Source organism: Alnus glutinosa, chromosome 12, assembly GCF_958979055.1.
Source record: "Alnus glutinosa chromosome 12, dhAlnGlut1.1, whole genome shotgun sequence".
Taxonomy (NCBI): Eukaryota; Viridiplantae; Streptophyta; class Magnoliopsida; order Fagales; family Betulaceae; genus Alnus; species Alnus glutinosa.
The window spans coordinates 24,895,522-24,920,250 of record NC_084897.1 but is presented as its reverse complement, the minus strand read 5'-3'; the positions used below and the strand labels follow the sequence as shown (position 1 = coordinate 24,920,250).

Below are 24,729 nucleotides of genomic sequence, written 5' to 3'. Positions count from 1 at the left end.
GCACATGCATGCAACCTTGGAGAATGTTGTTATGTTGTATCAGTAGCATAAGCATTAAGCAGTATAGTTTGAAACAAAAAGAAGACTTTACAAAAATCAAATATATGATTGACCCAACCAGTTTGTTGCTTATAAATATTTTCTTTTTATAAGTTCAAATCTCCCCTTCCCCTCTCCTTGGAGCCAATTACTTATAATATATATATATATATATATATATATACACAAATTATTCGATATTAAACATTATATCCAAGTTTCTTCACATTCTCAGGATGTAAGAAAATACAATAGATATAAGGTGATACAAGCATACATCAAACATAGGGCATGACAAAGAACAGATACATCGAGCTTTACTCGATAGAAATTGATTTGTATAATTGGACTGTGGTCGTTATAGCTTGTTCAACTGGTAGTCTCTCCATGCTTGATGCACCATAAAATCCATGGACACCTTTAGTTCTCTTCAGTATGAATTCGGCCTCACTAGGACCAGATATAGGACCTGCAAGGTGTACCAGATCATGTTTAGTAGATTTGATTGACTGACGGACCAAGAACGTTTTAAATATGTAAAGAGATATTGAAGAGACTAGCACATGAAAAACAACCTTTAAAATACTTTTCGAGTGTTGAAAGTGACTGGTTTACAAAAATCAAAGTTAAAGAAAACTATAGTTAGGATAGCCCAAGCATGATAAGGGAGTTGACAATTTAAAAATTTTATGTAATTGCAAAAGTGATGCCAATTCAGGGGTGTTAAGAGAAATTTCCCCTATATATATATATATTATATTGGCTTGGAAAAGAGGGGGGAAACTTCACTTAACCCCCCTGAACTTTCATTGCTATTGCAATCTCCTTCCAAAGTTTAAAAACTCTCAATTTAGTGTATCCAATTTCTACTGAATAAGATTTTGATAGCTGAAATGACAATGTTAGCATGGACGAACAGCAAAACAAGAAAGAAGAAAGCCAGAATATGATAATGAGTTTCTAAAAAAAACTCAATAACTTTCACTTCCGAGAGGACAATGATTGCTTCAACAACACAGAGGATATGTTTTATGCCAGTGTATCTAACACACACACACAATCCGTATCAAGTCAAGAAATTTCCTGCCAGTGTTTTATGAAACTAATATCAAGATTTCGGGACTGCCAAAACTTCGTAACAAGACGCAACCATTTTCTAGATGATACCTCCATGACAGAGTACAATAACATTGGGATTGGTTCTATGTGCAGCATCAGCTATAGCCTGAACGCGAACTACACTTTCCTCCATTGTTACATATGTTTTTGCGCCTATAGAGCCAGATGTAGTGAGTCCCATATGGGCCACTACGATATCAGCCCCAGCTTTTGCCATCTCCACAGCTTCATCTTGGTTGAAAGCATATGGGGTTGTCAAGAGACCCAGTTTATGAGCTTTTTCAATCATCTCTACTTCTAAGCTGATTATTAAAACAAGAAAAATATTAGCTATAAGGCATAAATTACCATTCCAAGGAAATAAATAAGAGGGTAAATTTTCTTTGAAGGCATACCTGTATCCCATTCCTGTTTCTTCAAGATTTTGTCTAAAATTACCATCGAAGAGCCCAACAGTTGGAAAATTTTGCACCCCAGAGAATCCAATTGACTCCACCTCCTTGAGGAAATAATCCATTCGGCGAAAAGGATCGGTAGCACATACTCCAGCAAGTACTGGTACCTTCTTCACCACCTACACGTGTGTAAGCTCCTACATCAGTACAAAATGTTGAAAAGTGGAGCAGAAATTGGGTAAGCAACATAATTGGTCAGGTCTTTCCTTGTTCATTTTAAGTTATACTCATCATCCATAAGAAATATGATGTTATAAATCAAGAATGATATAGAATTATAAATTAAAGAAAACTAACAGAAGTACCAGAGAGTAAAATAAATATATAAATAAACTATTTATACAAATAAAATCTCGATAATTAGCTGAATGGTCTAACACTAAAACATAAGATCTTTACAGTATTAAATCAAATTGAATGGAATTTGTGGTATTAATCCAACCCAATCATTTTTTTTTTTAAAAAAAAAGTAATTCAAAGAAAAAAAAGTAAACTTGAAGGAAAGCTTTAAGTTACATGAAAATTCAATATAAGATGTTCAATACTTCTCATATTATCTGAAAACAAAATTCTTGAATATTTTGAGTACCTAATTCATATCCAAATATTTCTTCTGTGTCAGATGCAGGTTACAATTTCCATAAACTTGGTGACCGTCCACTCTTCCCTGTTCTTTTAACACATAATACGCCAACTAGTGGTTCCTTCAATGCCATTTTCCAACAAATATTTTGAACTTCGAGTTTGACAACAGGCTTATAGAAGTTTAATACAATGAGGATTTAACAAAAAGATTCTCTGAAGAAGATCTCTCTTCTGAATAACTTTTTTTTACAAGCAAGCAGTTGAAACTTACTGGCAACACTTCATTGGCCATATCAAGTACAATAGCATTTGCATCAGCAAAAGGCAATAAGCCAGATAAGGAACCCCTTCCAGCCATGCGAAAACGGCCTGAATTGTACAACACTATCAGATCAACACCACCAGCTTCCTCAAACTTCGCAGATATGCCTGTTCCTGCACCAGCTCCTATAATTGGAATTCCTTTATTTATTTGATCTTTCAATTGCTGCAAAATTGCCCGAGTTCTTTGTAAAGTTTCTGTTAGAAAAGTAAACTGATTAGCTCTCAGACCACATTGACATAGAACAAAATTCCCCCTAACCTTTGGTGGCCGGTAATTCAACATTATTCCACAATTAAGCACTCAAAAGTCTATGAGTCTATAGATGAACAAGTGAATCTATGTAACAAATGCCTACTCAATGCCATGCCCCAATTCATTTAACACTTGCTCAACGTTACACGTAAAAACTTAAACAAAACAGAATTTATTACATGAATATTCTAATGTAACCAGATGTCCTAAAGCTGACACAAAATAATATGGGAATGAGAATAATTATGACTGACAGTATTACTCTGGAGATGATGCAGGGACGAAAGAAGAAGAAGAAGGCAAAAAAAAAAAAACAATAAAAGAAGTGTGAACTATACAATGCACTGCCACAAACCCATAATCCACTCTTTTTTGAACAATCGGACACTTCAACCCAACGTCCTCATATCCAGTGACAAGAAAAATCCGGCACATAGATACAAAATTCAACCTGATTGGAGAACCCAGCCCCCTATTTAATTTAATGCAAACAATGCAGAAAGCATGCCTACAAGCCAAAAATAAATAACTGACATCATGATGTAAAAGTTTTTTTCTTTTCTTGATAATTGCTTTAGATGGTTAATTTGTAATCGAGGAAAACATAGAGCTATTGTTATTAACACGTTCTTGTCCTGATACAATCTGAATCACAAATTAGACTGCATTAATGGAAACAATGCTAATCTAAAGTCAACACAAGATGACTTTGCATCTGTTGCATGAAAGCTACCAATTACTGGGATTAAAAAGACGAAATTAATGATTTCCAAAAGTATCTTCACAAACAGCAATTAACACTTTCCAACGATAACACCAAGCTTCATTTAATTGCACTGTACTTTCTTGCATAACATACGAATTCAACTGTTAAAACAACAACCTGGATTTGCATCTGGGAAGTCACTTGGGCTATAGAGAGCGGCCCCAAACCTTGATGAATTGATCTTAGAAGCAGTATCCTCATGAAGATCTTGATTGGTTCCAGGACTAGTAACTTGCGGAGAACTGGAATCTTTAGAATTTTTCGCACTAATCTCTAAGAATGAGTCAACCAATGCATTTGCAAAGTCATAGTCATTAATATGACAAGGATACACCTTCACCTATAAAACATGCACAACTTTCAATTGCATAAGGTAAATCCAGATAGTAAGTGTATCAGATTATGCCCATAAAACCAAAGTAAAGAGAGAAGGTTGAACCAGTGACATGCACCAGTCAATGAACAATAATTGTACCTTCCTATCTTCATTTGTCTGAATACGTCTCTTTAGTTCATTTATAAGAGTAGCAGTGGCCTCAAGATCATAAAAGGGCTTCCCTGGTGCATCCAAAGCAGAGATGCCCTTTTGTGGCAGGCAAATGTGGACCTTTGATGAGGACTTGTTTAGTTTATTTGCTATAAAGTCAGCAAATTTTTTGTTCTCATCTGAGGTGGTTCGCATGAGTGTGACCTGAAAATGGCAAACATAGATTCTGTTATAAAGTCACACTCTGAAATACAATTTCCCATAGTCAGAGATATATTAGAATATTGCTACAGCATAAGACAAGAGATTCCAATTGTCCAGCAATGGAACACAAATCAGGGCTCAAATTTTCCATTAGAATCACAAGAACATCTACTATATTCATAAATTGATAATATGACTACACTCGTTAGCAGCATCTTGAAAATGGAAGCACTCAAATGCCTAAAAGTATGCCAGAATCATAACATGACAAAGATCACTACACTCGTTAGCAGCATCTTGAAAATGGAAGCACTCAAATGCCTAAAAGTATGCCAGAATCACAACATGACAAAGATCAAAGATAAAAAAATTAAAATTAAAATAAAAAAATAAAAAATATAAACCTTTTACCTGTTTATTATGTTCATATATCTTTCTCTCCCGAAAACTAGAAGGCATGGTATCTTTAACTCCGAAGTTAACCATGTCCAAGGCTCCCACACTCAGGACAAAAGGAATCCTCTTCTCTATTATGGCATCAAAGCGGGAACTGTCACAAGCCATTACACCTCCAACCACATAATCTGCAACCTCTGTTGTTGTGACGTCCAGAACACCCTAAGTAAAATTAAAAGAAAAAATATTGAATTATACAAGTACGAAGCCATCATCAAGTAGCAGAAAAGGATTGGATACCATAACAGATTATAAGGAATTAAATGATCTGGTTGTGCCAACTTGAACCACAGCAAACACTGATAGACTGAATAAATTAAAGATATGACGATCAGAAAATATTCGACACTACTAGTCTACAATATAAGTGAATTAAAGGATTTCTTGTTAGTCACAAGCCATTATAACACGATGGGACATAAATGTAAATTTGAAAATCTTTAATGAGCTCTTAAGTATTAAAATTAGCTCAAAAGAGTACATACTAATGACAAAACACAATTACAAATCTATAGCTTAAGCAATTGAATTTTCAAACTAGTTATTCCAAGACAAGTTCAAGTCACATAAACTTGATCAACTGTAATCTTCAACAGTTCAATTTATAAATTTAAAGTTGAAATTTAACCTACAAAGAAACTTTGGTTAGCATCTTCCAACTACTAAACATGGAAAAAGGTTCCAAGTTTGTTTATAGTCAACTTCCAAAGACATAAATGCTCCACTTCTTTTGACAAAGCATGTATCTTGTTCAAGCTCAAGATATTTAAATGCAAATGGATTGTACAGACAGGTACCTGTATAAATCCCTCCCTAACCAGAGACTCCATAGCCCTACCTCCTACCCCAGTGGCATGAAAAACTAAAGTCTCATAACCTTCTTTATGCAATCTCTCTTTGACAGCATTTACACATGGAGTTGTAACCCCAAACATAGTTATACCAAGTGTAGCTTTTTCATTGACACTAGAAAAATCTCTGGACCTCTCAAGCCTTCCAATCACCATCCCAGCAAAAGCAGCTCCAGCATTTGATAACACAACCCTACTTAAACTATTGATCCCACAGATATCCACAATAGACGGAAACAATAGCAAATCCGATGTCCCAACATAAGGTTCAGTTTGACCACTAGCTACTGTTGACACAACGACCTTCGGGGTCCCAACTGGAATAAGTCTTAAGGCAGACGATATAAGAGATGTCCCTCCACTTCCTCCAATACCAATGGCGCCAGCCAAAAGATGATCCTCATGAGCTTTCTTAAAGAAATGTTCAAGTGCTTTACTCATTACAGCAATAGCTTCGCCTCTGTCATTTGGAAGCACTTTCGGGGCTTCAAAATAGCAAGAGAGAACATCATTTCTTGAGACAAACATAAAATCCCCCAAACTCTGAATCTCCTTATGACCACAAGAAACATCTACAACCGCCACTTCTACCTGTCATTTCCGTGAACATTTAACAACGAATGAGAACAAATTAGTTTACTCACAACAAAAAACGAATAACTAAAATAGCCTACATCTTGACTTGAACTACAATGTTAGATTACCATAAAAACAACAAATAATGCACTCAAAAAATGAAGATGACACTTACAAAATAGTGGGTCAATATTGACAACCATTGGTGACATCGATAGCCACAGATAACATCGATAAACCACTTTCCAAAGAAAGTTATTTCTCAATATACCACAATCGAAAACCACAGCAGTTGCGTTACAATTTGTTGTCTAATACTCAACTGTGCAACATTCCGACCACAACCACCATAAGAATAAATCCAGTAAAAAAAAAATCAAAAACAAGCTTTGAACAAAGATCACCTGATAGTCTTGTTTGAAAGCAGAGAGAACATGAAGAATAAAGGAGACGTGGATGGATGAGAGTAAGGGCAAGAAGGTAAACATATGAGAAAGCTGTAACGACCTAGGGAAAGTGCTGGCACAGATGGCTAGCACTCCAAAAGGGATTAGTCATGTTACAATTGGAGCTCCCTATAATCATTTATAAAGCTAAGTCTCATCTAATAAGGAACTAATATGAAACTTAGAACCCCTTTTATAATCCACCCATTCAATGTGGGCAATTCATCTTCTCAATGCAAGACTAACTTTTTAGGGTGTCACAATCTCCCCCACTCAAATCCTTGACGTCCTTGTCAGGTCCCATATCATACATTGCTCCAGCACCACATGGTGTTACTAAATTGTTCTTATACCATTTGCAATTGCCCAAAAAAAGTACAAGCCACATTGACACTATCACTTCAAGAAGACTAGTATAGTTACAATTGGAACTCCCTAGAATCACTTATAAAGCGCAGTCTCACATCGTAAGGTACCAATGTGGGATTTAGCACCCATTACCATATTTATAATCCACCCACTCAATGTGGATAATTTATCTTTCCAATGTGAGGTTAACTTTATGGGATGTCACAAAAGCAATTTTTTTTTTTTTTCTTTTTGTAAAGAAAGCTCTTATACCATTTTGAGAAAACAAATGGGGCTGATTCGTATAGCGATACCCACACTTTCATTTATTATTTATAGAGGAGATTGCAATTCAAGATTAACACAATGTCTATCAATAAGATAGAGTGTATCGCAACTCCTAGACAAGATAGACTACTAAAACAGTCAGATAAGATCAAACTATCCTAACACTCATGAACCAAGAAACATATTAGACCTCTTATGGGAAAAGTGCAACTTTTCCTCTTGGCAACTGAAACATGAGCCAAACCACAGGTGGATAAAATATAATCTTTCCTAAATTATATTTTGTAGTTACATAATCAAGTAAGAATGAGGACGGTGAGGACATCCTTCATAGAAAAGAAAATATGTCTCTAAAATGAGGTAGAAGTTGAAAATTAGCTTGTATAGTGAACCTTGACCACTTGATAGGCATACAAAGTATTATGATTTACAGTAACATGTTTATTTACTTGTACAGATTTTAAGCTGACCTACAACTTATAGATTGTAAGATACACCAATGGTTTGCAATATTACTTTAACAACTTCTAGACTAAATTAAGAAATAAAAACAAGATTTACAGAATCAGATAAGCCAATTCTAAACAAATTAATGAAAGCTAAATACATAATAAACGTTAACTCTATTTATCTCTGAATCTATTATAGACGAGCCAGAAAATGCTCCCAAAAAAAATAATTCACGGAATGAAGCTCTACATTGGAACTATATTTTTGTACAAAAACTGCAATGTTCATACTAAAACAAAACGGACAAAAAATAAACAAACAATCAGCAATCAAACATATTAGAAACATATAAATAAAGAAATAATATATGTATCGTGTGTGTGCAGAGAATACTGAATGTGTATACCTCCAGCGACGAATTCTTGGAGAAGCTATTGAGATTGGATCGGACGGACTCGGACAGGAATCGGAGCTCCTCGAGCTTCGTATCGGCCGTTCCGACACAGAAAACTCGGAGAGTTTTATCGTGGCCCGTCATTTTCCGACTTCCCGAGTTCCGGAACGAGTTGGAAGGCTCAGATTTCGGAGTTGGTGAGGGTGCGATCTCTGCAAGCAAAGTGTTATGATAATGGTGGTTTGCACCAAATTGCTTTTGAAGTAACTTTTATTATTATTATTATTATTATTATTATTATTATTAGATTTTATTGTACATTTAACAACGTATATCTTGCTTATGTTCTTGTGTCATTTTTTATTTTTAAATTATATAACATTTGTGTATGGTTAGATGTTGCGAAATTTAATCTAAATTATAAAATAATTCAATGCTTTCTTTAAAAACACGTGATTTTTACGTGCATTTTTATATTTAATGTCTTATATGTATTTTAAAAATATATGTAATAATCAAAAAATGTTTAAAGACGTATAATTTTAATGGAAAAAACATATTTGCTTACAATTTATCCCCAAATAATGCTAGAAACCATATAATGGGTTTTGTTTGTTTTTATTTTGCTTTCATTTGTGTTTGTGATGGAAACCAAGGAGCTGGACATGTTGATCATACACATAAGAATGGAGCTGAAGTTGTGCAAGACCCTTTGTCACTTCCTACTGGCGACTCTAAGTCTTGTAATTGGGCCACTAGGAAGTGACAAAAGGTCTTGCGCAACTTCAGCTCCATTCCCATGTGTATGATCAGCATGTCCAGCTCCTTGGTTTTCATCAGTTTGTTTTAGAGAAAACCAAACAAAAGAGTTGAAAATTGAAGCCTTTATATCCGGTGCTTACCTCCTAAAGAAATAGATAGAGAGAGAGACGAGAGTGGCAAATCAATCTAAAATAGCCAAATAAACGTGGGATAGAATTAATTGCTTGTCTATGACGTGACAAAATGTAGATCACACAAAATTTCACAGCATCCATGCGGTAGCATGGAAGCCGGATCCATATATATATATATATATATATTATTGTTTTGGCAGCGGCAAATACATTAGAAGAAGAAGATTAAAGGATGATGAATGTTTCGCTCTTATAAAAGAATAATAGATGGGAGAAAGAAAAAAAAAAAGACAGAGATATAGCATATTTACAAGTATATATGTATAAAGTTGAACTTGACATATGGCATCAGAAATAATACGTGAGAGAGGGTTGGATTGCCACGTTGGGTGCCTTGATGTGACAATATGAACTATATCATACGGATTCTTTTTTTTCTTTTAAAAAATAATAAAAAAGTCCGCATACACCCAATTAATAATGTCTCTTCAAACTTTTAATTAAGACAATATCCTCCCAAACTACAAAAAAATTGTCAATATTTCCAAAGCCAACAAAAAGAAAAAATGACCTTAAAGTTCTTTAATAAAACAAAAATACCTTATAAATTCAAAAAAATGTTATTTAAAAAAAAAAAAAAAACAAACATTTTTATTTAAAAAAAGAAGAAATTTTTTATTCAAATAAAAACAAAAAATTTAATTTGAAAAAAAAAAGGAAAAAATATTTTTTTTAAAAACGATTTTTTTTTTAATTTATTTATTAAACAACAAGTTTTAAAAAACGAAAAACTTTTTAATTTTTCTTTTTATTTTTAAATTTGGTCACTCTTGGTTTTTATGTATTTCTTATTTTATTTTATTTTTATTTTTTTCTCTTTATTTTTTTTTTGAATTTTTAGTATTTTTATTTTATTTTATTAAGGATATTTTTGTTATTGGGGAACATTGATAATTTTTGGTTATTTGGGGGACCATTGTCTAAATTGAAAGTTTGGGGCATTGTCAATTGGATAGTAATTTGAGGGGATATGTGAACTTTGCCAAAAATAAATAAATAAATAAGAGCATTAATAATATTTTTTTTTTACATGACTGCCAGTCTGACATGTCATAAGTATAATGTTTTAAATCTAAAATAACGGTCAAATTTTACTAGGGGGCAATTCAAAATATTTTGATAATTTTTGAGTTTGAGTTGTAATTTAGAGGTGCAAGTGAAAATTGGGATGATAATTTGCAAGGTAAAATTTAATTTACCCAAAATTAAATAAGTTACTCATTCATAAGGTGTCACATCTACAATATCACTATACTTTCTTTCTTCTTCTTTTTTAAATCGGGTTGGGATCATAATTTTTTTTTTAGATGAATAAAGCATTTCATAGATCACCAAAAGGTCCAAAACAGAATACACTTCAGGGAGCCTAGAAACACAAACACTCGAAAGCCAACACCCAAACAAGACACATGCATCCACGCAGGGAGCAGACCCCAACCACCCAAACCAACGCCAATCCAAGAAAATGCCTAACCATCAAACTGCACACATTAACTCATAAACAACAACAACAACAAAAAAACAAAAAACCATAAAACTCAACACCACCCAACTCTAAAAAATAGAGCACACCCGATCAGATTTTGCAGATTCCGTGTAGAAACAAGAAACCGAGAATTTTGGAGGTGCTTGAAATGTCCTTTAGCCACAATCCTAGCTCGAGCTTTCCACCTAATACGAGCCAAGATTGTTTCCTTGGTGCGTGGAGTATGATTGTGCAAAAGATCATTTCTTTACTTCCATAAATTGTATACAGTAGCTCCAAGACATAACCGGTCCAAGCTAACTTTTAAGCTTTTTTCCTGCAGCACCTTCACACACCAATCTTCTATATCTTCCCAATCCAAAGGCCCATTGCGAAAAGAGCAATCAACCATGATTCCAGTCCAAATCCGTTGACTGGAACTGCACCTAAAGAAAATGTGACCACGGCTCTCTTGAGCTTCATAGCAGAATAGACATAAAGACTTCCCTGTATAGCCTCATCCACTCATCCTTTGTTTTGTGACCAAAGCATCCCGGAAAACAAGAAAAAGAATGAAGGAATGACGGTGGATAGAAGTGGCCGACCAAACAATCTTCCACGACTTGACAACCGGATGCACCTCTCTCAACTTTTCCCAAGTTTCCGAACACTTAAAGTGACCACTTCGAGAATTCCACAAAGGCAAATCAGTATCGCCTAACTCAACTGCATGAAGTTGGCTTTGTACCTCAACAAGAACGTCTGATCAAGTGTAAGGTCAGAACCAATCACCATTTTTAATTATAACAACATGCTTGGACTTTTGTCATAATTTTGTCAAAACTAAAACCTAAAAGAATAAGCTAACAGCAGCATCACAAAACAAGGTCATCAATCAAAGCAAAAACTTGATTTTTTATTATTATTATTATTATTTTTTCTTTCTTTCTTTTTTGTGTTTATGGGTCTGAAATTTAATATAGGAATTGTCAAAGAATAGAGCATGATGGAGTGGGCTCGTCCCACAAGCCCACAGGGACCATAGCGACTTGCTCGCATACATGACAGTTGTAGGGCATATATGGTATGTAGACTTCGGTCATCTGATCGGGCTTTTTCGGATCCGGCTTCTTCTCCTCGGGCTTCTTCTCATCCTTCTTTGGGGGAGCAGGAGGAGGCCCAATACTTACCACTTCTGCAAATTTGCCTGCTTTTCTTGTGCGGACTATGATTTCATATGGATCTGCGTCGCCTGTCACCGTCAAAGTTCCCATGGCTGCATCAGTCTCAACTTTATCAACGCCTGCAATCCGGAGGAAATCAGACGGTCCGTCGTTACATAAATATAAGACTATATAAATTAATAATAATCTGATTTATTTAAATAAATATGTTAAATTCTTTAATTTTAATTCATTAATTTCGTATTGGGTTCGTATTGAGTATCACAAACCCGAAGAAAGAAATAAGGGAAACAAAACAATAAGGGAAATCTTCACTTATAATCTCTGTTTTTCATAACTTCTACAATTAAGTACTCAAAATTTAAAAAGTCCCAATTTATGATATCCATCTTTCATTTTTATTTTTTTTTAAAAAAAAAAAATTCAACCCTCTATTAAAATTTTTCGTTAGATTCTATCAAAATTTCAAAATACTACTGTGTTTATTTCTTTAAAAACAAAAATTACAATTTTCAAATATTCAAGCATGAATATTTTTGCAAATTCTATTAAATTATGATCAATATCTAAACTCTTGCAATTTTTTATTTGTTTTCTTAAAAAGAAATAAGGATATTTTGAAAATTTTGATAGGATTTAACGAAAAATTCTAACGGATCGTTGAAATTAAAAAATAAAATAATAATAATAAAAGATATCTTAAATTGATATTTTTTAAATTTTGACTACTCAATTATAAAAGTGATGGAAAATGAAAAATTATAAGGGTAGTTTTTTCAAACAATTATGATCATACCTTGCAGGGCAGACACCGCCTTGAGGAGCTTCTTCTTACATTTGAGGCATGAAATGTCGACCTTCAAGACAGTTCTCTGCACCATGGTAGAAGAACTTGCTCTTTTCTAAATGAAAAACCAACTTCTAACTGGGTTTATAGCTAGCAGTACACTATTTAAGGACAACTTGAAGAGAAGGACTGGCGTAACGAACACTGGGTTGTTCAACCTCCAAGGCACATTTTCAAGAGCTAGTGCTTGTACGATTGCCTTTTATACATCTTTTATATATCTAATCTGCGTTAAATACTCACCTAATCACACTATCATACATCATACATTGATAACCCCCACAAAACGTTGCATTCTGGGCAGTTTTTGCTTACATTTTTCCGTGTCTTTTATTCCACCGGCCATCGTCACAACACAACAACATTTGAAAAATAGGGTTCTCTCGCTATTCATTTTAGGGTTCGAATTTAAAGTTAATATATTTAATAATATATATATATAATTTTATATTATTTAAAATTTTAAAAAATGTGTTAGCATTAACTTCATATACATCGCTAAGTGCACCAACTTCAAATCTTGATCTTTCATTTAAAATGTATAATATCACATTAACACAACGACGACCGTACTTTTCATTTTTTTCAAATGTTGACTTTTTCAAAAAAAAAATTCGACATTTAGATTTGGAAACGTCGACTTTTTCATTTTTTTTTTTTTTTTCCTTCGAATGCAATACTTTTCACATACGAAATTACATGACCTGCTAAAATATTAATTAAATCCACTCTTAGTTATCAACTTCAGCTTTTATGATAAGTGATGATTTAACATGATATCATAGCATAAGTCTTAGGTCAAAACTCTGACTCAACAATGTAACTCTTATTTTTAGTTAAATATTCAACGTATTGAGTCTTATTTGTCGAGGGAGAACTTGAGCCCACACATGAGGCAGAATGTTAAAATATTAATTACATGATTAAATTCACTATTTCTTATCAGCTTAAGCTTTTGAAATAAATGATGATTTAATAATGACTAAACAGACTCTAAAAATGTTTGGAAATAATAAATAATGCCATAGGTTATAAATGAAGATAATATGTTTCATGGTCTATATTAGATTTCATAGATTTAATGGTGTGTGTGTATATATATATATATATATATTGAGGAGAATGATGATTTAATGGTGTGTGTGTATATATATATATATATATTGAGGAGAATGATGAAATTATCGTTACTCCGGCCAAATAATCATCTCTTTTTGGTAAGACAATACCATGAATAAAGAATGGACACTTCTCTATCCATACCTTGTCTAAAGAAATCACACATTTAGCTAAAACATGAGCTGTCTTATTAGCATCTCACCTAACATGCATTACACCAACAGTAAGAAAATGAGAAAAGCAGGCTTTAATGTCGTCTAAGAGTTGGCCAAAAACCCGGTTGCAGGAGTCCTCCTTACGCAGAGCCGAGACCACTTCAAAAGAATCACCCTCAAGGATGATGCTCCCTCCTCCCCCCCCCCCCCCCCCCCCCCCCCCTACTTAATTTGTTGTTTAGGGACACTGCATACCGGGCAACCACAACTTCAGCAGTTGTGGGATCGACGATATAGGGAAGAATACTCGCCCTTGCTGCCACAACACTTCCACCAACGTCCTTGATCACTATACCTATGGCCATTTTCATAGCCCCTTTATCAATGGCTGTGTCCCATTTGAAATTTTTTTAATGACATAACACTACGTAAATCGTTAGATAAACCAAATTTTAATATGGACAATAAAATAGACTCTTTAAAATTTTAAATTTCGCTTGAAATTATAATACTTAACTAATTAGGCATTAATGAATAATGATATGTGTTTGATTAGATCCAGAAAACTCAATCGTGGAATTAATTATTATAACTCGTACATGACATTTGGTTAGCGAAATCTAACATTCTGTCTAGCATTCACATTCTTCCACGTTTGGAAATTATTAAAAATATGATATGATTCTTGAAAATATAAAATTCTAATGTTTGGTTTACTTATATACATCTTCTAAAAGTTATTTATTCTTTTCAAAATATGCTTAGGAATATTTTGTTCATATTGTCTATACAATTTGGAGTAATTCTATTAATAAATTAAGTATCCATCAAGTGTCCATTAAAAAATTAGATAATTTTTAAAATCATCATTGAGCGTGTGATTGATCAAATGATGATTTTAAAAGCCACTTCATTTTTTTATGGACACTTGATGAACACTTAATGTACTAATAAAATTACCCCACAATTTGCACGTTTTACTATTTAAAAAATAAAGTAATAATAATTAAAAAAAAAACCCGGCTACACCATGAATTCAAGAGTAATTTTAGAAGTCCCTCATATTTCACTTATGTATCCCTAAAAAAAATGACATAAATTTCCTACAAATCGGTTTGTAATAAATTTTTTACAATCCACATATAAAAGTGACACGTGTCCTTTAAGCATATGAGAAGCACATGCTATTAAAACAACATGTATTTCTCATATGCCAAGGGACACATGTCAATCTTATATATGGTTTGTATGAAATTTCCTACAATTCGGTTTGTAAGAAATTTCTATCATTTTTAAAAAATTATGCAACTTTTAAAATCACTATTTGATAAAAAAATTTAATAGTGATTAATTACAAGTTCAAGAATAATTTTAAAAATCACATCATTTAAAAAAAAAAAAACTTCAAACAAAAATAACGCAAAATAAAACTTCAAACATTACCCTTTCTTTTGCTCGATCCAAGCCTTAGATACAGCAAAGATTTTGAAGCTGGCACTATTTGCATTCATGATAAGTTTACACGAATTTAGGGCATCCTCATCAAACTCTCCAAAATTTTCTTTAAATTTAACTCAAATAATCTACTTTTTTGATTTTATCTCTTACTTTTAAAAAATTCCATACATCAAACCCTCTAAATATTTATATTTTAATTAAATATTATATTTTATTGGTTTTGAAAATAACTACTTTAACGTCAAAATTAGTTTCTTTCATCAACTAATTTAAATTTCCTAGCCTTCATCCAACGTACATTAATTCCCTTCAATACTGTGCTTTAATTACCTTCAATACTGTGCTTTAATTAAATTAATTGAACCAATTAACAATTAGCCTAGACTTTCATTGTCTTCAACAACCCGCCAAACAACTTATTTACCTGCACTTTAACGTCCAACAACCGGCCAAAGAGAGATGAATGTCCAACGTTTTTTATTTTTTTTATAAAAACCGTCCAACGTTGTTGTCTTGTTGAGGATACTATGCTTTAATTAAATTAATTGAACCAATTAACAATTAGCCTGAACTTTTATTGTCTTCAACAACCGGCAAGCAACTTATTTACTGCACTTTAACGTCCAACAACCAAGCCAAAAGAGTTGAACGTCCAACTTTTTTTCGTCAGCTCATCTTTATTCGAAAACTGTTCAATAGTCATGTCATATAAAGGAATAAATAATTTGTATAAAAATATAAAAGAAAAATATTTTATAGTAAGTATTTTTATTTTAATAATAATAAAAAGGTGATTGATGTAATATTAAAAAAATAATAATAAAATGATTTGAAGTTGATTTTTTTTATTTTTTTATTTTTTTAAAAAAAAAAACTGAAGAAAAGCGTAAAAAAAACCCACTACATAGAAGAACTTTTTCCTAACCCCAATTAAAATTATATATATATAAATATCTCTTGCACAATAATTGTGTAATTGTTGTGCAAAAGACAAGAGATATAAATTGAGTCCCATGTAAAACCCGAGAAATGATTCATACACTCATTTCTCACAACAGCCCCACAACAAACTGATGTGGCTGGTAATATTTTATTATTTTTTTAAAAAAGAAATGAAAACAAAACAAAAAAATAATAAAATATTACCGGCCACGTCAGCTTGTTGTGGAGCTGTTGTGAGAAATGAGTGTAGGGATCATTTATCGTAAAACCCATATAATGGGACCCATCTCGTGGAACCTACCCATATCTTTTAATTTTTGCACAACAATTATATAATTGTTATATAAATATCATTTTTCAAACATATATATATATATATAGGCGCGTATGTCTTTAGGTTTTTTTGTTTTTGTTCTCATTTTAAATGGTAGCATTTGAACAAAAGGAAAATTTTGACATTTTAGTAAGTGGAATGATGACATGTACGAGTGACCTGAGCTACTTTCCGTCCATTTTTAATTTTAATACCAAAATCTAAAGTACTGATTTCGAGTATTTTGGGAGCAGAAACGGAATCCTATTCTAGTCGGGTTTTGGAAAAAACCCACCCACCCGGTTTCAACCCAAAGCCTAGCCCGTTTCACGCAAAGAATTCACTCTCAATTCAACTATTCAAGGACAAAAACGGCTGATAACTAACCGGGACCCACGCGTGAGAAAAAGGTTCTCCAAAAGAACCAAAAACGTGTGGATCCCACACTTTAAATAATTAAATAATCAATATTTAAATCAAACAATTTTTTTTAATAATAAATCATTATTATTTAAATCATTATACCACACTACTTTTCACAATACCAATCATTATACACAACTTTTCAAACTTCCAATAATTTCCAATCTTTTATTCCCATTAAAAAATAATAATTTCCAATTTCAAAAATCCAACCCCCAAACACAAATTCAAAAAAAATCTAAATTCTATTCATCATCCAAACATATTTCTTTGCCTAAAAATCCGCGAACAGAATAAGAATTCAATTCTAATTTTAAAAATTCAACACTCAAACGAACCATTATGCACTGCAAATTGCAAAAGCTAGTTTGGAGGTATTTTTGTAAATTGAGTGTCAAATTGGGGGGTTTAGTGTAATTTATTATTGTTTTTTTTCTTTGAAACTACATCTGTAAATTAGCATAGCTACTCGTGAGTAGACTCGATAATTTTTTACACGATCCTCAAACTCGACACGAACACAACACGAAAAATCCGGGGTTGAGTTTGGCATAATTGGGTTTGGGTCATAATCGGGTCAACCCGATTACGATGCAGTTAAAAAAGAGAAACTTCAAAAAAGAAAGTTAAGAAACACTGAAACGGAACCCTATCCGCACGTTCTTTTTTCACTTTGTCTTTCGACTCTTTCTTTCACACGTTCAGTCGATCATCTGCCATTTACGCAACCACGTCCACAAGCCCATGCAGCGACGACGCCTCACAGAGTCACACACACAGCCACAACGTCTCACGGTCTCTTTCCCTTGCATAGGCTTGAGAGAGCAATGATCTGAATAACGCCGTTTCAGTTGAGATAAGAAAGGGTTACGTTCGGCAATTTCTCGCCACACATCTTTTACATTTCCTTGTAAAACCCTCAACCAATCCATTATAAATGTAGCCCTAGGGCACAAGAATCATCATCAGAAATCCGATACAATCTCAGTTTCTCTATTTTATCTTTTTAAGTTCTGGTGTGATCTTTTTACAAACTCTTGACAATAAAAAAAATAAGATTTTATTTCAACAAATAACATAATAAAGCCTCCTCACTAAGTATAAATATTAATTATTAACAAAACGAGGAACAGATAGAGTTGAAATGTAATTCAAATTTATACAAATTATGTGGGTTGATCCAGAATTGACTTGTAATTAATCATGTCTAATTGGTTTTACTTGGATCTTATTAGACTAAACCCTAACTTGTTAATTTCGTACATCATTTACTATTCCAATCATATTCGCTAATCTACTTAAAAATTACAATCCCTACCAAATATAACCAATCTTTTTGAGAAGCTTTGATAATAACATAAGGCTGTTCGCACAGTACTTAACCACATACAAGAGACAAATGCTTGGATTGTCAGTTTCCCAATCACTAATAATTCAATCAATAATAAAATCCAAATCGAGTGCCCAAAAAGAAAATAAAATCCAAAGAAGAAAATACAAAACGTGTCTTCCAAGCAAGTCTGGCTAACATTGAAGTGACAGTTTGAGCCCTAATTCGTCTTTTTGCACAGATCAAAGAAGAAGCGAGACGCAAGGAGCTTGTACAAATGCACTTTGACACTCCACACGGCTTGCAAATCATGTCCACATTCAGCGCCTCCGTCCTGTTTCAGACCGGAATTGGACGCGAAATCATGCGAGATCGGCTTGTGCTGTTTCGTAGTGTGATGGCAGGGTTGCACGGTGGAGATTGAACGGAGCGTAGGTGGGCCTGGTGGGCTGTAGAGGTTGAGGAGGGAGGATCTTCTGGAGTCGACTTGGTAATTAAACGAGTTGTTCGCGAACACTAAATTATACTTGATTATAAAACGATTCATACTCTTATAAAATTCGGCTCGCTCGGTTAAATATCCTGAATAAACTCGTATAAGGTTCAACTTGATTATTAACTAGACTCGTATATATTTATTTTTGTATCTACATATATATATATTTATGTGTATGTGTATATATTAATAAAAATAGCTTACATAGTATATTATTTATTAGGTAAATTGTCGATATATATTAAGTAATAATAGTTAATTGGTCTCATACTCTTATATATATAAGCATTTTATATGCTTAAATGTTATAAATTATAAGTATGTCAAATAATTTGTGTTATATGTTATATCACATTATCATATATGTTATAAGTATATGAATAATCAAGTATAATATATTATATATGCATATTTGTATAAGTATATAATTTATAATTATTTGTTTAGTTAAATAATTATAATATATGTGTGTGTAATGACCTATTCAAAACAAATGGAAAATCTAAAAACCTAATAATCAAAATTGAAAATATAAACTTTAAATTAAAATCACATAAAAACTTATAGACTAAATTTAATCAGAGAGTTTCCATAAGAAAGTTTTAAAATTAGGTTAACGAGTCCATGTAAACTCTTTAATTAAGAGATATTCCTAAGTTGTATAACTAAATTAGTTCAACTAGAATGATAGATGTATGTGACCATAAGAAACATCGTTGTAACAGTAATTAAAAAGTAGTAATAGTATGATTTTTAATAGGTAGTATTGAGTTGTTTGTACTCCTCTAAAAAATAGTAATAGCTTGCTTTTGAAAAGTATGACGAATTGAATCAAATCTATATTTGATAGAGATAGGATATTTTGCTATTTCAAGATAGAATTCTTGACCACCTTGCTCATATGGTAAAATAGTCATTTAACTAGGTTTAGTGTTTTTTTTTTCCCTAAAAAAAAGTAAAAATAAAAGTTGCCACGTAAATAAAGGTAATTAAAAATTGTGTCTTGAGATAACAATGTATCATAAATAATTAAAACACTCATATTACACAACACCAAGGCACAATGGAGTGGGACTCACACATGGGCCCCACTCCATTATGTCTTGGTGTTGTGTCATTGTTGTGCATTGTGAGTGTAAGGATCACTCCCCTGAGATATGTTACATGCACATCACTTGTACATCTTTTGTACATCACTTTTCTAAATCAACCGTTGGAACTGTAGGACTTACGTGTGGATCCTTGTGAGCCTTACAAATTCAATGGTTGATTTTAAAAAATGATGTACAAAAGATGTACAACTGATGTGCAAAAATCATTTCTCTATTTTTATTAGATATGTACCAAACATTGAAAAGTAGTAACAACCTAATTCAATATATATATAAATTCTGGTTGATCAATTGTATTACGTAACTTTTTTCACCTTTTATATATTTATATAAAATTAAGAGTTGTTTGGTTCAATTTGAACTCTTAGTTAACATTCAACACTCTTCCCATTTGAATAGTCAACACGGCACTTCATTTCTTATTATTGTAACATTTTTTCTTTACATTTCTCTTTCCTATGCTAACTTCACATCTCTTCATTCTAACCATCAATCTTCAGCTGACACCACATCTCCCTTCCATCTTCTAAAGTCCCCGTGCATCTTTCATTTCTCTTCCATAATGCAATGCACTTCTCTTTCTTTTCGTGTTTTTTTTTTTTTTTTTTTCATTGGTTTTCTTCAACTCTTTTGTTGGGTTTTCTGCAACCTTCATTTTCTCTTTTCGATGAAGTTTGAAATTAACTATTACACTCAAATCATGTCACCCACGCATCCTTGCTAATTTTCAAATATCTCCTCTCTGGCAGCCATGGTGTCAGAAGCCCACATTCCGTCTTCAATATGCGAAGATTGAAATAGAAACAAAGAGAAGAGGCAAAGGCTGGCGAGGCCTTCGAAAATGGGCGAGAACCAAAAGAGAAAGAGAGAGCTATAACCATGGCCTTCATCTTCCCCTCTTTTTTATCCCCAACCCAACCCCCAACCCCCCCAAAAAGAAAGAAAAAAAAAATTAAATATGAAAAACTTTTTCTTGAGCTGAGCCGAGTACTCGATAAGGCACTCGACTCGGCAAATAGGCGAGTTAAGGTCACGCTCACACAAGGTATTTTCTTGTCGAGCTCGAGCTCGAGCTCATCTTTTAATACTCGTCTTGAGCTTGGCTCGAACTCGAGATTAAGTAAAAACTAAACAAGCTGAGCTCGCACAGGTATTGTTCGCCCAAATTCGGCTCATTTATAGCCCTATTTGAAATAATGTAACATTGTACTAAAAATCAACAAAACTGTAAGTAAACTCACCGAGGCCTAACATTGCTATTTGTTTTTCAAAATAAATAAAAATAATAATTTTGTTTATCTACTTGTTAATTTAATTTTTTTTCTTTAATCGGTTTTGTTGAATCTAGGACTACAAAAGAACTAAACTATTCATACAGCTACAGTTAACTTGTACAAACTTAACTTGAGTTTGATTATTTAATAAATAAAACGAATTTGAACAAAAATTTAGATTTATTTATTACATGATCGGTCCAATTATAGGCTTAGTTTAGCTCGTATAAGTATCTATAACTTCATTTTTTTTTTTTAATAATATTATGTTCTAATTTGTACTGCTAATATTTTTCTAATTACATTGTTAATATTTAGAATATTGTAAATAAAATGGGATAGATATAATGTTAAGCTCAAATCATCTTGCGGTTTCAAAGAAGAATAAGAATGCATTTGGAATTGCGATTTCGTAGATAAAAATTACGATTTTAAACCAAATCGCATAACATAAATTGTAATTGCATTTTTAAAAAATTGCGATTTGAAAACGTAAAAAACTGTTTTTTCAAATCACAATCAATGCGGTGTTTTGTTTTTTTTTTAAAAAAAGCATAATTTTAAAGATTAACCTGCGATTTTACCAAACGCTTAACTGCGTTTTTAAAAATCATATATTTAAATTGTACATTTTAAAATCGTAAACCCAAACAAATTCTAAACAATGGTGAAAAAAGCATTACGCTAATATGTAGACTATAAAATACATCCATATAGACTCGATATTGGAGTATTCAAATTTGTGGATAAAGTCATAAGGCATAAATAGTTCGCCTCCTTGGAGCTGCCACATCTCACATTCTTTGTCTGTATCTGATTTGGGTCTCAATTTTGACCCTTTTTTTTTTTTTTTTTTTTTTTTTTAAAGCTCAATCTGTCATCTTTGATCAACCCCGCCATTAACATGCCCCTCCACCATCTCTTTCGGTCTCGCCGCAACCGTTAGCCGCCTTAGTGCCTCACACACATCATTGTGGCTTTCACGAGCCTCCTTGTGGCTTTCACGCGCAGGTGAATGGATCCCACGCACCACCACGTCGCCTTCGCCTCTACATATGCCATATGGTGCTACTTATTTATGGGCTTGATTTTATTTTATTTTATTTTATTTTTTGTAATTATGTTCTTTTTCTATATTTATGTACCTTTGTTGTGTGTTTGTTGTTATTTTTTCTGTATTTGCTTTGTATTTGTATTTTTTTTCCTTTTGTGTGTTGTTCGTGGGTTTGAATCTTTTACGGTCTCATTTTGGAGGAAATTCTTTACTTATGGAGTTTATTCTCCTTGAAGACAGATCATGTTTTGTGTTCTGCAGTACCTTCCTCTCTCAACCTTTGTTGTCCTTACCAAATAAGGGTATGCGTATAATTGAAGAGTCTCGTGACTGTTATGCTCCTATTCGTGTTCTTTGTTTTGGAGATTTAGCTGCTTTATGCACCTCATTTCTTGACTTTTGTCCAAGATATAGAGGTCTAAGTCTTTTATGGTTCCTTTAAATTATTATTGGATCCATTGCCTTTTTTGTTTAGTGTTTCATCATTGTTTATTCTATTTGGGTCTATTATTGGGAGCCCACGCCTATTGACTTTTTGTTTCATTGTAACCTGTCTTTTTAGTAATGGACTGTACTTATATTAAAAAAAAAAAAAAAAAAAAAGGTTTGTCTTGTGATCATATTTGTTATAAATTTAAGGTTGGTAAATTAAATTTCTATAAGCTAATAAGTAAAAAATAATAAAAAAAATTTATCTAATTAACTTAAACAATACAATCTAATAATATTTAAATAAACTAATAATAACCATGCACGGATTCATATAAACGCATACATTTTTACTTTATATGAAGAAAGAGCTGATTAATCCTTTTTTTTTTTTTTTTTTTTTCTTTCTTCTACTTGATTAAGGAAAAATGTTATAGGGGAGGATAATTTATTCTCCTTATTCAAAAGGAGGAAGAACTGGACGATCCTATAAACAAAAAATAGGTGAACTCTCTAATAATAGACCAAAAACAAATCAAAACAGCACTAAAATAATTGCAAAGGGTAGAAAATGAGTTGAACAAATGAATTAGTCCTCACAAAGGGCCGTACAAGATGGTTATAGAAGTTAAAGAAGTACAGATTAAGACAAGCTTATATGTGCCCTCACTTGAAAATAACAACCATCCGAAGCGGTAAAAGTATTGTTCTAGTCTAAATCTTGGACCGTAGAAATTAGAGTCATCAATACAAATTCAAATACAATAATTTTCCTTAAAAGAAGACAATAACCTAAATAAGATAAAATAACATTAAAGCAGAAAAAAATCCAAAACGCTGCAGCAACAAAAACTAGCAAGACAGGGAGTTGCGTCGCATGAGATCTACGAGCCGGAGCAAGAAATCCACCCGCCGACGCAAGAATTCCACGCTCCGGTGCTTGTTCACTGCTCAGAAAAATAAAATAAGGAAACGTGAACATATAATCTCGCTCAGGGACGAAGGTCAACTCGGCTCTAACTAGAACGAAAATAAGTAATCCAATCCTAACACTTGAATTGATTTTAATTAATTGTACTACTTTGTAGTTTTGCTTAATCTCAATGCCCGCCTGCCCGGCCAACTATCCCTCTCTAATCTCCCTTCAAAGTCAAACCTGGCGACTGCCAATCTACCAAGTCTTCGTCCTGTTCTGTTCGATCCCCAACCCACCCTAATTGCATGATACACGAGAAAAAGGACCACATAAATATTGGAGGGACGACAAAAAACGTGCGAATCGAATCATCATCGGATATTTTAACGTTTGTTGATGTCGGTATTTATGTTTTCCACGACATGTACGTGTATTTGACAATACGTACTAATCATCAATTTTTTTTACATATATATTTTTTTAAAAAAAGAGGTTGCAAAAAGATCAATTTTTATTTTTTTTTCTTTTAAAAAAAATTAGGTTGAAGTAAATTTATCTAATTGATATATCTTTTTAGTGTTTTAAAAATTATATAAAAATCAGATATTTAATAAACTGAACGAAGGAAAACTTTGTTGATTGTAAAATGAATCTGGTTGGTGAGCACATATCTCCAATTAATTCACAACCCAACTAACACTGCAGATTACTTTTTGTGAATTACACTATAATTAGCTAAAGCCATATTATTAGTTGAAGGTAATGAAACGAGGCAGCTAGCGTCATGTGATGACGTCACGGGTAAAAAGTGCCAAAATGGGCTGCCCAATCAGTGGAAGCTAGCTGGTGTATAAATTATAATAATAGTACCTAGCAGCACGACGTACGTAATTGTGATGACCTCACCGGTATGAGGTTTGCAAGCTCTTCTCAGTGTGACGAAATTGGCTTCCAAATTTTTAGAGGTCCCTGATGACAACTTTATAAGGATGTTTGGAGAAAATTTTCAACCCAATCTATCAAAGTAACGTGTCCAAATCCAATTTGCAACAAAATTTATTAATAATAATAAGAGTTGAATGTTAGCTATGATATTGAAAGTGCAGGGCATACCTATATTATAGGGACAATGATCATCTCTCCAGTTAGTTTTATTTAAGGGGTAAAATTATTTTTTCACATTTTTATAAACAATTTTATCCTTAAAATAACGTT

At 32.8% G+C, this 24,729-nt stretch overlaps 2 protein-coding genes across 2 annotated transcripts; both read right to left on the bottom strand.

Annotated features, from left to right (window-relative positions):
• Nucleotides 1–278: 278 nt before the first annotated feature.
• Nucleotides 279–8,281, bottom strand: LOC133851221 (toMV susceptible protein tm-1(GCR26)). Its single transcript, XM_062287551.1, has 9 exons — nt 8,054–8,281; nt 5,486–6,130; nt 4,644–4,850; nt 4,017–4,232; nt 3,659–3,881; nt 2,470–2,717; nt 1,554–1,732; nt 1,207–1,460; nt 279–508 (listed from the first exon to the last, which is right to left on the bottom strand). The coding sequence occupies exons 1-9, from the start codon at nt 8,183–8,185 to the stop codon at nt 357–359; spliced, it is 2,256 nt and encodes a 751-aa protein (XP_062143535.1). The 5' UTR covers nt 8,186–8,281; the 3' UTR covers nt 279–356.
• Nucleotides 8,282–11,357: 3,076 nt separating this feature from the next.
• LOC133851223 (heavy metal-associated isoprenylated plant protein 43-like) lies at nt 11,358–12,654 on the bottom strand. The gene is made up of 2 exons (XM_062287553.1): nt 12,443–12,654; nt 11,358–11,765 (listed from the first exon to the last, which is right to left on the bottom strand). The coding sequence occupies exons 1-2, from the start codon at nt 12,525–12,527 to the stop codon at nt 11,452–11,454; spliced, it is 399 nt and encodes a 132-aa protein (XP_062143537.1). The 5' UTR covers nt 12,528–12,654; the 3' UTR covers nt 11,358–11,451.
• Between the last annotated feature and the right edge of the window lie 12,075 nt (nt 12,655–24,729).